The sequence below is a fragment of the Brienomyrus brachyistius genome, chromosome 12 (assembly GCF_023856365.1).
Source record: "Brienomyrus brachyistius isolate T26 chromosome 12, BBRACH_0.4, whole genome shotgun sequence".
Classification (NCBI taxonomy): domain Eukaryota; kingdom Metazoa; phylum Chordata; class Actinopteri; order Osteoglossiformes; family Mormyridae; genus Brienomyrus; species Brienomyrus brachyistius.
In genome coordinates this window covers 13,583,751-13,597,991 of record NC_064544.1, presented here as the reverse complement: position 1 = coordinate 13,597,991, position 14,241 = coordinate 13,583,751, and the positions used below count along the sequence as shown (strand labels likewise).

The window sequence follows — 14,241 nt, the reverse complement described above, 5'->3', positions numbered from 1 at the left end:
GGGAAATATGTGACTTGACTCTTATTTGACTATCCCTGCCGGCCCCTGGAGGATAGGCTCCCCCTTTGAGTCTGGTTCCTCCCAAGGCTTCTTCCTTCTTGGGAGTTTTTCCTTGCCACTGTCGCCTTTGGCTTGCTCACTAGGGGCTTTGGGTGAGGATGCTGTAAAGCGCTTTGAGACAATGTAATGTTGTGATAATGCGCTATATAAAAATGAATTTGTTGTTGTTGTTGTATTCTTGAATTATGGGGATTTACAACATTTTGAACATGACGGTACCAAGTGTAACCTTTGCTTTTCATTCATTTCATTATAATGATTAATGAATGATTGATGTAGCTTCTTACAAACGTCATTCCTTTTAGATCCATCAAACTTCTTGCCAAATTTTATTGAGAACCATTAGTGTAGATCCAAGTGCTGAGTTTATTTCCAAGGTCAATCAATCACTTGCAGAGTTTCATGGGAGATCTGGAATCAAGCATTACAAGCAAGAGTCATACATAGAGAAACCACAGATTGTACCTAGTTTTCAGATCGCAACTCACAGACAAGACTTCACAACTTGGCTGATTTAGTGGCACAGCACAGGAAAAACAATCAGGTACCTGGAATAGATCATTCAGCATTTCGAGGGTGATTGCTGGTGATTCCATCTTGGTGAGACCAAAGTTTTTTGGGTGGGGTGTGCCACAGATCTTTTGTGTCTCAAACCCAGATCTCACTAAAAGTACTGCACAGAATGATGTTTTTTTCTAATAATGTTTAAAGTTAGAGCTATATAACAAACATGACTGAATCTTTGTTAGAGGGTATTTTTCAGCATCACACTGTACATTTAGCTGGATTCCCTTCGATTAGATCCTTAACAGCTTCTGCTCACATCCCTAGAAAACCATTTTTGTCCCGTCACTGCTTTTCATAATGACTAATGAATTATTCACAGCGGGTGTTAAGCTCTAATGAAAATGCACATAACGCTTTTGCAATTCTATTCTGCCAGTGCATCGGATTTCTCACACCCAGTTTGAATGTCACAGCACGCAAGTAGATCACATCCTCCACTAATCTTTTTTGTCAGTTGACACGGCAGTTTTCTCCAATACTTATATCAGCCAATAGTAATTATTAATAATTGAGACTTTTCGACCTCCAAGTGTCAGAAGGACCTCTTTCTTCCACAAAAGGGGGGTCATTGTTTTCCTGGTATCTTGCCCACCCAGGCTGCTCAAAGGAAAGCTAGCATGAGTCAGAGGCTCATTGTGAATGTAACCTCTGTAAAACAGAAGATAACCGAAGCTTTTTAATTGGACGCGGATGTGGTTGAAAGGATCTGGGCAACCTTGTGTTAATCCTCAGAAGGAATATGAAAGACAGCTGGCTGTCCGGCTCCTTACTGCTCTCAGTCTCTCTCATGAGCTTGTTTAAGGTCAGTATTCAAAAAATATATATATCACTGCCTTTCACTGTCTCGAGAGTGTGCTTTTCCGCCACAATGCGTAAGCCATGTTTAAAAAATCTAACAAGAAATATGTTATAATTATATAATATCTGTGAAACTGTGGCTGTGTGATCAGTGACATTATCCTGCATCAATGACAATTCCACTCATATTCCTTTATATGTTTGGTTTTCATTCATTCTTGGAAACACGATTACTAATGACAATTACTCACTTTCATGGATTGTATTTATACCAAAAGCTAATAATGTGACTTTCCCACATTACAAATACCTACCTTTGTTTTACGGCTGCTCTGCCCCGACACATTTCTTACCTGTGCTCTATATATTTTATATAGTCCACTGAAATTTGCAAAGAGAGCATCAACGGCTTATTTTGCCTTTAAGCACGAGATGCCGGTCAGTCTTAACTTGTCAAAGAGCAACCTTGTCTGTGAGGATGTATATCCAAAATATTTAATGACAATGGGAACTCATAGTCAGAATGCAGTAATACAAGGATGCTCTTGTCCTACGCAACAAGCATCCCTTTGGGCAAAACAAAAAGCTATTGTATAATGGATGTTCTAAAAAGGCATAAAAATCTCCTTTTAATGCATTCCTTTCAGTTGCTGAGAAGGTGATCATGTTAACTTCATTATGTCCATCTCCATAATATCCATTATTTATTTCCTGTATTCCGTCTGTATTTATCACCTACCGCCTCTCCTTCAGCCAAGATTTTCTGTGTGACCCCAGACACTCAGCTAGTTCTCATCATAAAAACCCTGTTACATCCAGTCTTCTCCCAGCCAACGCTCCATTAACAACCGCAGTGCGTCTGTTTCTCTCACCTAGCGCTGTGTTTAAAACCACAATGTGTCTGCTGTTGTCACCTAAGGCTCTGTTTTAATGTGTTTCTCAGCTTCACGTGCATTCTGGGAATGCCTCCACATTCCTTGCACATCGCTATGCTTTGGAGTCCCTGATGGGATTGTGCCAATTGTTGTTAGGCTCATGGTCAAGCCCCCTATGGGACATCAAAGGTCCCCAGAGTCTTTATACGTCTTAATACTCACAGCCCAGGCTCCAGTCTGACTGAACCTCGAAGCTGATCTTCGCTATAAATACTGATCTTTGTTTTGGGAATGTCTTGTGTTTATTGTTACCTTTCCAAGGACAGAGAGATGTGACCATGGGTATAGGGCTTAGAGGGGAGACCTTTTCTGTCCCTGAGTGCTGGGTCCTTGACTAGTTGTGTCATCCTCTGCAGGGATATATGTTCTGATATTATATGTAATACTGACAATGAGGCTGTAAATGCGATTTTTGTACAGGAAGTTGCATCAGCTTGACATGGGCTACTTCCCATGATGCCTGTTTCATATCATGCTTTCTGCTAGATGGATTTGGGTATGAATACCAGCATTTGCTCATCTTTAAAGGGATGTGGTGCATTAGTCACTAGTGTTGTAAAGGAAGAGCGGCAATTATCTGATATTCATTTATGAATTACACCATACACACACACACACACACACACACACACACACATATATGCAAGTGGAAGCAATGCATTGACGAATGTGCACCATAATCAAAGCTAAAGGCGGTCCAACAAAATATTAAAGTGTGTGCTTGTTTTTGGCCAGACAATGTATATCAGAGATATCCGTGGAATTCCTGTATATGTGATTCTCAGAGTTTGAAGCCACCTTAGGCTTTTAAAAAGGCTTTGTATTCAATAGCATCAGCTCCTCTGCAGCCAACATGAGCATATTTTTAAACTGTAGCCCCCTGGTCCACTCAGATTTCCCCTGTGGGTGGCACTAAACCGTGTGGCTTTGACGGTAAAACTGCCATCTAGCTACTGCCTCCTAGCGACAGTGTAAGTAAACAAATCAGAACAACAACGTAACCTGTGAATCTTTTGACCCCACCCGCCCACCCCCTCAGGCGGCTAATTGGCAAACAAGACTGTAAGAATGCATGGGTATGAATCACCAGCTGCCCACAGAGGCGCCATGAGAACCAGACCCATAATCATTCATAGTCAGGTCATCATTAAAGCGAGGCTTTTTAAGACTGCTGGAAAGATCAGAACGTTATTCTGTTTAATTTTATTTAGTTAGCAGGCACTTTTACCCAAAGCGACATAGCAGAGTCAGACAGTCCCGGGAGTAGTGAGGGTTAAGGGCCCTGCTCAAGGGCCCAACGTCAAAATCGCTCTGCTGATCCAGGGATTTGAACCTGCAATCTTCCTATTACAGGCAGACCATACTTACTTGCTGAGCCGCATGCCATTGTCCAAAAGTGACTCTGGTGGGACTCGAACCCACAACCTTTGAATCACTCCTCAAGCACTTGACTAGAAGTCCAATGCGCTATCCATTGCGCCACAGAGCCACCTACTTTTGCTCTCAATAATGCTTATCTATCCATTCCTGAGCCTGCCCCCCTCCAAGGGGACACTGGATTGGATGCCAGTCCACTACAGGGCAATGGAAAAATATGAGTAGTCTAATTGCCTGTCTGAATGAAGTCTTATGCCCTTGATCTGAAAATATACTTCAGGCAAACAGAAGTGAAGAAGGTTCCATTAAGGTTCCTACTGGCCCATACAGTATGCTCAGGTGTTTAAGGTTCTTGCTCCACATCTTAGATTACAGTCTTACTCTCTCCTTACTCTCTTGCCGTCTTTCACTCTCTTTTCTTTTCATCCTCAAATCAATTTACCACATTTCTCCTCATCCATGCAGAACAAATTAAAAAAACATGACTTGGATGTTGGCCAGCCCTCTCTGTGGTTTATATTTCAAGGTTTTTTTATGTCTTGCTTCTTTTATGCCAAAGAAAAGCTGTTTGGCTTCGCCTCTTACCGTTTCATGCCATGTCATAAATCCAATATCAAAAATCCGATTCTACGCTCCATTCATATGAAACATGAGTCTAGTGGAGTTATTGCATGAAGACGCTGAAATACAAAGATTGACCTATTTCACTGTTCTCAACATACCTTTTTTTTTTTTTTTACTGTTTTTTTACTGAACTACCACAGATTTTTATTATATTGTTTTGTGTTTTCATATTGGATAGGTGGCTTTACAAGTTCACAGAAATTTCAGGGAAAATACAGCTTTTATCATGCGTGATATTCCTGAGGTCTTATTTCTCATAAGCATGTGTTTGCCATGTACCTGATACGATAGATAGCATATCATTTTCAAAGGGGTGATTTTTTTCACCTGGTTTTCCATAATTTGGCGCCATTTCCACCGCTTATCGGTGGAGCTTCTGAAAGATCCCTCACTGGCCTGTCAAGCTGTCATTAGCTCTGCTGTGCTGTGCACTGAAGCAGGAACATTAATTGGAGGATGTGGGATTATTATCTGACCTGAAGAGAAAGATCCGTGGCTACAGGGCCTATTCCTCCTTAATATACAGCATCCACCCTTCAGTTTTAAACCGCATGTGATCCCGACTTTCACCCATGACCATCCAAATAGTTTTCAGTTGTAGAATTTTCGTTCCCTTCATCTTCTGTGTTTTATTTTAGGAATTTGCCTGGAAAATCTGATAATAATCAGCATCTGAAACGCCACAAGAAAGCCGTGATGCCAAAGAGCAGTATAATGAGCCGCTAGTGTATAAATTAAAATCCTTTATTAAAAGGGGAACTCCCATCTCCCGCTTGCAGAATGTTGATAGCGTGAGTCTCCACCATAGCGAGCAAGTGACAGGTCTGGCATGAAGCTCAGAAGATGCGAACTGTCTCTGACACCAGCTCATTCATGCCAATGCGATGAATTACGTAGAACTCATACAGTCACGCTATTGACTAGCAAAGTCATTATACTTCAGGAAACCAACTACAGCATGGATGCAGACAGAAGTAAAAGAAAAAAAAATTGTTAAAACCACATTGCATTTTGCAATGCACACCAGTATAAAGGGTCCCAAGATTCAGGCAGGGAACGTGGTCAGAACTATTAGCTGATTTGATACAGAGCAATTTTCAAATGTGCAAACTGCATTTAGCTACTCATTAGCTACGATAATAATTATTATACAAATTATCACGACATAAATGCGGCTGGTAAGGAGGGAAGATCTAGCCAGTCGTTATTTCCAGGAGAAAGGTGACGGAGCTTGCGTGCAGTGCTTACAAATCCATCAGGAAGGAGATCGTCCCAGCGTCCACGCGCCCCCAACCCTTGACAGGAACAATGGAAATAGCATCGCTTTGTTTGGCTCTGCAGAAGATATTAAGGCCACGCCCAGGTCCCGTAGGATGCGTCCCTACAATAAGGCAGAGGAAGCGGGGGCTGGAGCCCACAAGGCCGCGGCCTGAGCTTTAATTAGCGTCAGCGTGAACACAGAGCCGTCCTGTCTGTGTCCTGTCTCTGTCCTGCTGCATGACCGCATGCAAAGAAGTCTTCAGTGGCAGTGAAAACATCCCCCATCGTTTGGATGGCTCCCCATATTAACCCCAAGTAAAGGTCATACTCCAGCTTGAACAGAGATATTTAGGCTCATGATTATAATTAGACAGGAGTTGAACTGGAGCTAGAGTAATTCCGTGATTACGACCTGACTCCGGGGATGAACTCCGGGTTTCTTACTCAGTCATTCAGAAAGCGTTTGGTGTCATGGGCATTATTGCCACCACATTAATGGAAGGGGGAGGGGGGGGCTTACGAGCTGCTAGCTTTTTAGTACCCCAACTAGTACACAGAGATACGCTAAAGCCAGACTAACCCGGTGCTGCTCCAGTGCACGGCTGGAATGCATGCACGACAAGGGATGCAAAAACGGCACAGGGGGTGGATGCTGTCAAGGCGTATCATTCGCATCATACTATGTATGTCCAGTCTAGTGAAATAAAGACAATCTGCAGACACGTTTTATCTGGATGAGGATGGATTTTGTCACCTCAGATTAGGTGGTTTGCTGCACTGCATTTCACACAAGCCCAGAAGCTGTTTGAATCTTGTGGTCGTCTGAAATGACTAGCCTTGTTGTTATCTTTGTTGGCTTTTTTGTGGGCATATGAAGCATCTAATGGGGCTGGGAAGGGGGAGGGCTGGGTGGATACGTCTCGGAGGGTGTCTTCCCTGGGGCTATGGGGGCCGCAAATTGCCCTTGTGCCCCTCGTTCCCCCCATTTACCCACTGTCCCGTGTGGCTCCTCCGTTCTGACTACAACAGACGTCTTTTGTTCTCAGTGTCTCAGTACCGGGGGCCTGAAATATCACCACAGGCCGCTCAGTGCAGCTTGTTCATGCCAGGCTTTCAGAAAATTAAAATAACATGACTGTGCAGTGCATTGTGGGTAATGTTCTATGTTGTAGCAAAGGCAACGTCAAACAAAAAGGCTAATGAGAAACCACATTAAATAAATATATAAATAAACAATATGATCACATTATACAACCAATTAAGCTGTTCAAGAAGCTTGCCTCTTTGTTATCTTAAACTGTTTTCTTGACCTAAATTGCGGACACATTGGCTATTTGTCTTTTTGGATGATATTCTGGGCTGAATTAATAGTGAAGGGATTTTGCTCTCGGCTACTGGGGTCAAAGCAGGGATGAAGCCAGCCATGGGTATAAATGACCAGTGCAATCTTCTATTCAAGCCCCGCTCAGCCAAAGGGTTTGGCAAGAAGATGCAGAACAGGATAGCAGTGTTTTTACAGTAGGGACAATGTTGGGCCTTAAACAATGTATTCAGACCAAACAAGCAAAGTGTAACTTGCTTTCATAATCAATGAGGTTTCAGAAAAAAATGAAAGGAAACTGTTTCACAATATCTTCGGGTCTAAGTGCCTCAGTACCAATGTCTTCCTGCCATGGAGATGTTTCCCAAAAGCTCCTCTTTGTAACTTTCATAGTCAGATCCAGTCAGTCGCATGGTTCCAACTATTTAAATTGCTAACAGTTAGCAACAATGCTATTGAGAAACGCACCCTAGGGTAACAAGTAGAGTGATCAGATTATCCATGTCAGAAAGGACACTTTGAGCTAGGACAGGATTTGTAAACTACCATTTCAATCAAAAGGACTTGGATTTCACGTATGTACTGTGTTCTTACTGTGTGCTGACTGGTCAGTATGTTTCTCTAATGTTAATGTGAAACAGCTGGATGAGTACAAAGTAGCTTGTAAAGCCTGAAGCAGCCCTTAGTGTCCTCCCTGACGCGGATTATCTGGTCACCTAAAGAAAAAGGGACCGAGCAGCACAAGACAGAGTCACAATTAAGGGCACAAAAGGGCAATTTACGAACGTAACACTGTCAGAACCAAGCTTTACCCCTAATTGCCCTGTGGCCTGTAGTACAAAGCGGGGTTACTGCAGCTTATCAGGGTTACTTGTCGGATTTAAGGTTGTCTGGGCAAAATGTAAGTGAACGAATATTAAGTTCGATAAACTTCCAAATTACCCCGATAAACCAGTAACCCCGCTTCGTAGTACAGACCACGGGTCAAGCATATAAAAGATGGTTTTGAATCCCGTTTCTGTTTTCCCTCCATAACATTTTTTTTAATTGTATTAACATTACCAGTGACAAATGCGTGTACAGAAACGTGCAGAAACTTAAATTTGCTGAAGCCGCATTTTCACTTTAGTTCGTCTTTATTAACAGCCTTACTTGCTTAATCGAGTTCAAAGCAACGACTTGTGACATCGTTTGGCTAAACTGCGCTGAAGGTTTTGATATAAACTTCGGAAAGTGATCTTGGCACCGCCACTTAATGTGAGATCGCATTAAATTCTGTTGCTAATTCGCATCCAGCGCTGAATCGAATTACAGCCGCTGTAATTCTATGTGAATCTGATCTATACGGTGCATGTGTTTCTCAGGCAGGCTGGGTGTCGCCGCTGTCAGGTGTGTTTAGAGGAAGGAGGTGGAGCCCCGCGATACTTCTCCCTTCCCCACCCGTGTCATTCACATTCCACATTGGGGCAACTGCGCCAAATGGTCACCGGCATCGTGTCCCAAAAAGCGTGGGGAGAAATAAAATGACGTGACGGTGGAAGGACTTCGCTTGCAGTCTGATCTGTTTTCAGCGTTGCTCCTGCTAAATGTCTCCTTTATTATGGATGGAATGATTGTCTCGCCTTGATGTTGGAATAACCCGCTTTTAGTACGCCTGGGAATACTTTATGCGCGGAACAAATATTGTATCACAACAATGATCTTAACAAGTGAGTATATTCTAAAAATAATATACTAAAAATTGTTTGTTACAAATATTTAAGTTATATGATTTTAATTACTAGAAGTCTGCATTGCCAATGTACGTGCAGATCTGTGAGTACTGGCGATCTCCCATCACTAATGGGAGACGTTCGGCACCTTCCTGAGGAAAGCGAGGGTACATTAAGAAATGCAAACCAATACAGTAAAGCGTGACTGCTGGGTTATGAGAACTTTACGGTGAAGATACAATATTTAATAAGGTATTCTGGTGGCATTAATGATTAAAATTGTGGCATAAACAATCTGAAACCTCATATTGCGAAACATATTTGATATCTACAATTAATTATTGAAGACCAATCATGACTTATTGCTTGTTCTGTTCACCAGTCATCTTTGAATTGCATCTTGCGTTGTTGCATTTGCTGAATCTTGTTTGCGGACATGCTTTGCATGCTTTGTGCATGTCTGCCCTTTGGTAATGTGGTGTACTCTCTGTTTAGTGTTGCGTCTTTTTTTTATCTGCCGCTAAACTAGTTGTATTGCCTGTTTGTAACCGTGTGTGTAGCTGGCTGGAGATTGCAACCATGGGAGTAACTTCAAACGGCTTGTGGTTGTGGATCTGGGGCCGAGCGGATCAGTGTGGAAGTGGGCTTGGCGAGGGTCCCAAGTGCCGGTTTTAACATGCCTCACAATCACCTGAGAGATTCAGTCACTGCTCAGCAATGGTGTACCAAGGGTCAGTCACCCCCACCCCCTCACCGTGACCTTTGTGTTCAAAGACATAGATTGTTAATATGTCAGAATTCCAGAATTCCTGGGCTCTTCAGTATGACGAGAGGGTCTTTAAAATTTAGCTCCATGGCTGTGTGATTGTATTCATTCACTGAGATGTGAAGAAGGACCTAATACACACTAAGCACGGTATCTGCTTAGGGTGGTACTGCTATGAAAATGTTCTTCTTACAGCCACTGGCTGAAACACCATGAGCTCAGACCTTTAAGAGGATCTTTACGAAATGCTACGTGACAATGTTCAGGGCACAGTGTTCGTAGCTACCTCCCTAATGTAACATAATAGCATAACAAACCATTAAGTTTGGATCATTTGCAAGGAATTATACCTGGGGATATTTACACACTTTTCTGGCGAATATGAGAGGACCTTTATATGAACATAACGTTCTCTTAGGAAAATACTGAATCTAAATCCTTCTGTGGTTCACTGAACTCTTTGAAGGCTCCACCCTTAGCAATCGTTTACACGCATAAGCTATAAGCTGTCTTGATTCAAAACATTTCATTCGGCCGCGACGTGCGCTTGTCCCCATGCGAGTCAGCCTGGCCGAGTCTGGCGTAGGTCTTAGTGTGGCTTCAAGTAAATATTGGCCCCCAGTGGGGAGAGTTTCCTGCGACAGGAAGGAGTCGGGGGCTGTTGGGGGACACAGGGGGTGCAGAGTAATTTTAGGTGCTGATCATGGGAAAATATCTTGGTAGCTGAATTTTGTCATGGATACAGTGGGAGCCACAAAATTTTATGGCAGCAGTACTGGTATGAAAATGTTCATATTTCAAAATTGCAGTATGAATATGCCATTCTCTTTAAGTGTGTGTGTGTGTGTGTGATTGTGCTTTTTTTTTACGTATACTTATTATTTTTCTTTAGCAAAATGGGGATCCATTGTGGTAACTCGTTTGGAGAATGGCTTTGAGTGGGACACCATTAACAGCACCGGAACCTTCCGGAGTTCTGCTCCCCTGAACACTTGTAGCCTCGCAAGCATTTTTTGTCAATCATCTGTGTGACGTATTTCCAGCATCCAATGCAGAGCCCAGGAAGGCGTCAGGAACTCGACTGATTCTCTTACACAATTCCTGTTCCCTCTTATCTCTCACAGTTTTAACTATGCGTTCCTGATAAAGTTTTTTTTTACATTTTTTTTACTGTCATCGTGTTGAATGGGTTTTTCAGCAGCTAAGTATTATTGCGAGGTCTCTTTCCTAAGTGCCCTCTTAAATTCTATAAAGAACTATGTGCTTTTTGAGATGATTAGCTTTTTTTCCTGCTTTAAAAGTCTCTGGAAGTCCACAGTATTTGGCTGACTGCCCTCCACTTATTTTAGCAAAGAATTATAGTATATTTCAAACCTTCACAATTGCCGGACGATTTTTTTTTTTCTTTGAGTTGGCAGGTCTGTTATCTGGCCTTGAGAGAAATGGGCAGGGTTGCAGTACAGGACAGTCTCGTACAGTAAACAACTTCACACGTTTCCTACCAATGGGAGAAGGGAAATGAGGTCACTTGACGTCCCTGGAAATCTGTAGACAATACAGCAGCACGCCCCACACAAACACACAGGCTGATCCTGCATTCGAGCACTGAGGGCTGCTCGTCTGTTCATGCGGTCATGTCAGCGTCCTTTCTGTACTGCCGTAAGATTCCGCCCACAGCAGCACCACTGACACTCTCTAGAGGCAAGAACCTGGCAGAACTGTGATAAATTGCACCTTTGTTTAGTCTAACACGGCTTAAATAAAGATCTCCCTTGAAAATAAGGCTGGCTGCTGCGGTTCTTAAACCTTGTTGTGTTGATCAATGATGCAGTGATCTGACTTATAGCTGATTTTATCCTCCTTCTGCTCAGTGGATTTCTGGATTTCTTGCTACTCTGACTCATCTTATATTTATCGTGCTGTGGATAAGATCCATCTGCATTTGCCAAGGAATCGTCACCCTTACTAATGGCATAACAGAAGGCCCAGATATGTTATCTTTTTATTTTTCCTGTGTCTCCATGAAAATGCTGTCTGTGCTTTCCGGTTATACCCACTTGGTGCCTGTCTGTGATGAGCGTTATTGGGTGCCATCAGCTTCATTGCAAGCGGCTAATAGATCACAGTGAACTCGGCCGTCTTAAATGCACATCCACTTTTCTGAGCTTTTCAAGACTTCCTGTCAATGTATTGTGCAGGATAGATACAATTTTGACTTTGTCAGATTTATGTGGCTGAGAGAACTTTTCAAAAAGACATGGATATATGATGTGATAAAAGTTAATACTAACTAAACAGAGAAGCCTGTATATGAAGTCAAGTTTAATTATCATTTACTCACTAGAGAAATTAATATAAATTTGCTAAGAACTCATTTTCTCTTTTGGTCTGTTTCTGTTTATTTTTCCATTTGAGCCCAACTGGAAGTTAACTGACCACACAGTTCATTGCTCTACTCTCTTTGTTTTGTACACCATCACATTTTATTCACATTTTATTTTGGTACTAGCATGTGATCATCACAAGTGGTCGTTTCTTTGGGCCAAATGCACAATGTTGACTAATTCCGAGCAGGTTCAAGAGCCACTAAGCTCCCTTATACGGATGGTCTGTGTACAGGGACAGATGTAAATGCGTCCAAAACACACAGATCCATCCAGCCTCACTGTTTGCTCTCCTCTCCATCACACCCTGACCTCAATGGTCAAAATATGCCTTTCTTCAAGTCCATCCATCCATAATCCACTTGTCCTTGTCAGGGTTGAGGGCCTTTTCTGCATATTTGCTGGTGAACTGAGGAAGGTTTCCACATGGAGTAGACTGGAATGAATTGTGTGTTTTTTTTATTATCATTAAGTGAAATTGTTGAAAAGGGCTTTTCCTGACAGGAAAGAGACATTTAGGTAGACGTTTTGAAACAAACATTATTGAAGGATGAGACTCAGTGAAGCACCAAACAGGACCCTAGTGAAGCACAGTGAAGCACAGTGTCCATTGAATCAAACTGAAGCATGGTAAGACTTGGCAAGGCGTAATGGGCCTCCATGTCAGGGGTCCACTACTCCCACAGCCTTGATCCTGCTTTCACCGGAGGCCTCCTCTAGCTCCCATGACTCTCATGTGAACTTTTTCACCCACATGACAAGAGGGCAGTGCGTGAAAAAGGGGCCTTTCATAATCCCTAGATTCTCTGCAAATTCAGCACCCTGCAAGGATGATATAAAGGGCTTCAGTATTGGCTGGGTGTTTTTTGTTGTGTTATATTCATTTATGAGATCTTTCAAGGCGGTGTTCTTTTTAACACAAGTCACGTAGAGGAAATCGGTCACAAGTGGCCAGCGATAACATCGATTCCACCGCGCTGCTAATCCTGAAGCAGGAAATACTCCTCATGCTGGAACTGTGGGTTGAACACTGAGGAAGTCAAATGAAAAGGAGCTTTTCTGTCCTTGATCGGCTTGTAGGTGTTCAGGGTAATTAGGTTGCTATGGTGCCAACAGACTGTTTGTTGGAATTTTCTTCTCCGGAGATGTCTAACAGCAGGTTACCTTATTTTTCTCTCTCGCAGAGATAGAGGCCAAGGAGGTGTGTGATTGGCTGAGAGCGGCAGGGTTTCCACAGTATGCGCAGCTCTACGAAGGTAACGGCCACCCCCCCACCCCCCCCCCCAATCCATTGACCTCAGCTGCACTCAAACCACTTGTGGGTGGTCAGATTGGTGGTCATGGTGATTTATAACCGGCATCTTTGCATCTTTACAAAGCGGGCTTGATCCTGTATCGCTGGATCCCCCCCCCACACCCCAAATCATCGTGTCCTTCATTCTCAGCAATTAAAATTTTCCCTCCATGCTGTCATATTTTAAAAACACGCACAATACTGAGTTATGGAGTGAGGACTGTATGAATGAGGAGAGAGAGCAGGGTAACCTGGCCAGTGGCCCAGGGCCCCGAATGGTACATGCTGTAGGTGGCCATCAATGACTTCAACCCCAGCCCCCTAAATTCAGCCCTGGGGGTGAATCTGTGCACTGTGGCCACCCTTCCTGCAGGAGGCGCTCTCTCTGTCTAGCCCCTGCTGAGCTCTGGTTTGTCTCCATGCTACATTCCATATTAAGTGAAGACCAGCTCCAGAAATGAACTGTCATTTGTTATTGCGCGACCTGTTTGTCAGTGCTAAGGCGAACTGGAGGGAAAGTTGAGCCGGTAAGGCGTCACCCCTGGGGGGTCTGCCAACATCATCGCATTGCTCTCATGACCCTTTATACCTTTTCCTGTGAGCAGAGCAGTGTAGCACTTGACTCTTCCCCCCACATGGAAGGCCTCTGTCTGGCAGCTGTGTTTGCTTAGCAGAGATGCGTTTCCTCTGTAGTTTCATGGGGGGGGGGGGGGTTAGGGTTAGGGGGCTTCTCTAAGATCTGATGACAGAGCTGCCGTGGCTGGGGAAGCCGGTGCATTCTTCTACCCTCTGCCCCCCGCCATCCCACCCAAAAATGCCTCATGTCTAAGAAGTGCTTCTGGGATTCATCACTAGCCTTCTAACCCCTCGCCCATGTCCCTGCACCCTCCCCTGCATCTACCTCAGACGCTCAGTTTCCCATTGACATCTCCTCCGTGACCCGGGATCATGACTTCCTGGATCGAGATGCCATCGCCGCACTCTGCAGGTAAGACCGCGAAGCCTCGTCAGGCCACTCCCCCCCCAGCACGCGATTGGCCAACGGCTCCGGCTGGCAGCTGGTGGGCTTCTCCCCACCTGCGCAGTCGGGAGGGGGTTCGGTCTGATAAGAGAAGATCACAGACTTCAGACATGTTGCTGAGA

The 14,241-nt window shown here is 43.7% G+C and overlaps 1 protein-coding gene and 1 non-coding gene across 9 annotated transcripts in view; one reads left to right on the top strand and one right to left on the bottom strand.

Annotated features, from left to right (window-relative positions):
* LOC125704611 (rho GTPase-activating protein 7-like) overlaps positions 1-14,241 on the top strand; it is a 64,383-nt gene that overhangs the window by 34,151 nt on the left and 15,991 nt on the right. For 6 of the 8 annotated variants that reach the window (XM_048970433.1, XM_048970430.1, XM_048970432.1 and 3 more), the window contains 2 exons: positions 12,989-13,060; positions 14,005-14,086. In XM_048970433.1, coding sequence (XP_048826390.1) covers positions 12,989-13,060; positions 14,005-14,086 — 154 coding nt within the window. Of the gene's footprint in view, positions 1-6,559; positions 8,652-12,988; positions 13,061-14,004; positions 14,087-14,241 lie in introns of those variants that run through there. The other 2 variants (XM_048970435.1, XM_048970436.1) reach the window with 2 other exon arrangements.
* trnar-ucu (transfer RNA arginine (anticodon UCU)) lies at positions 3,758-3,849 on the bottom strand. The gene is given in 2 exon segments: positions 3,758-3,793; positions 3,813-3,849. It is a non-coding gene; the product is annotated as a tRNA-Arg (tRNA).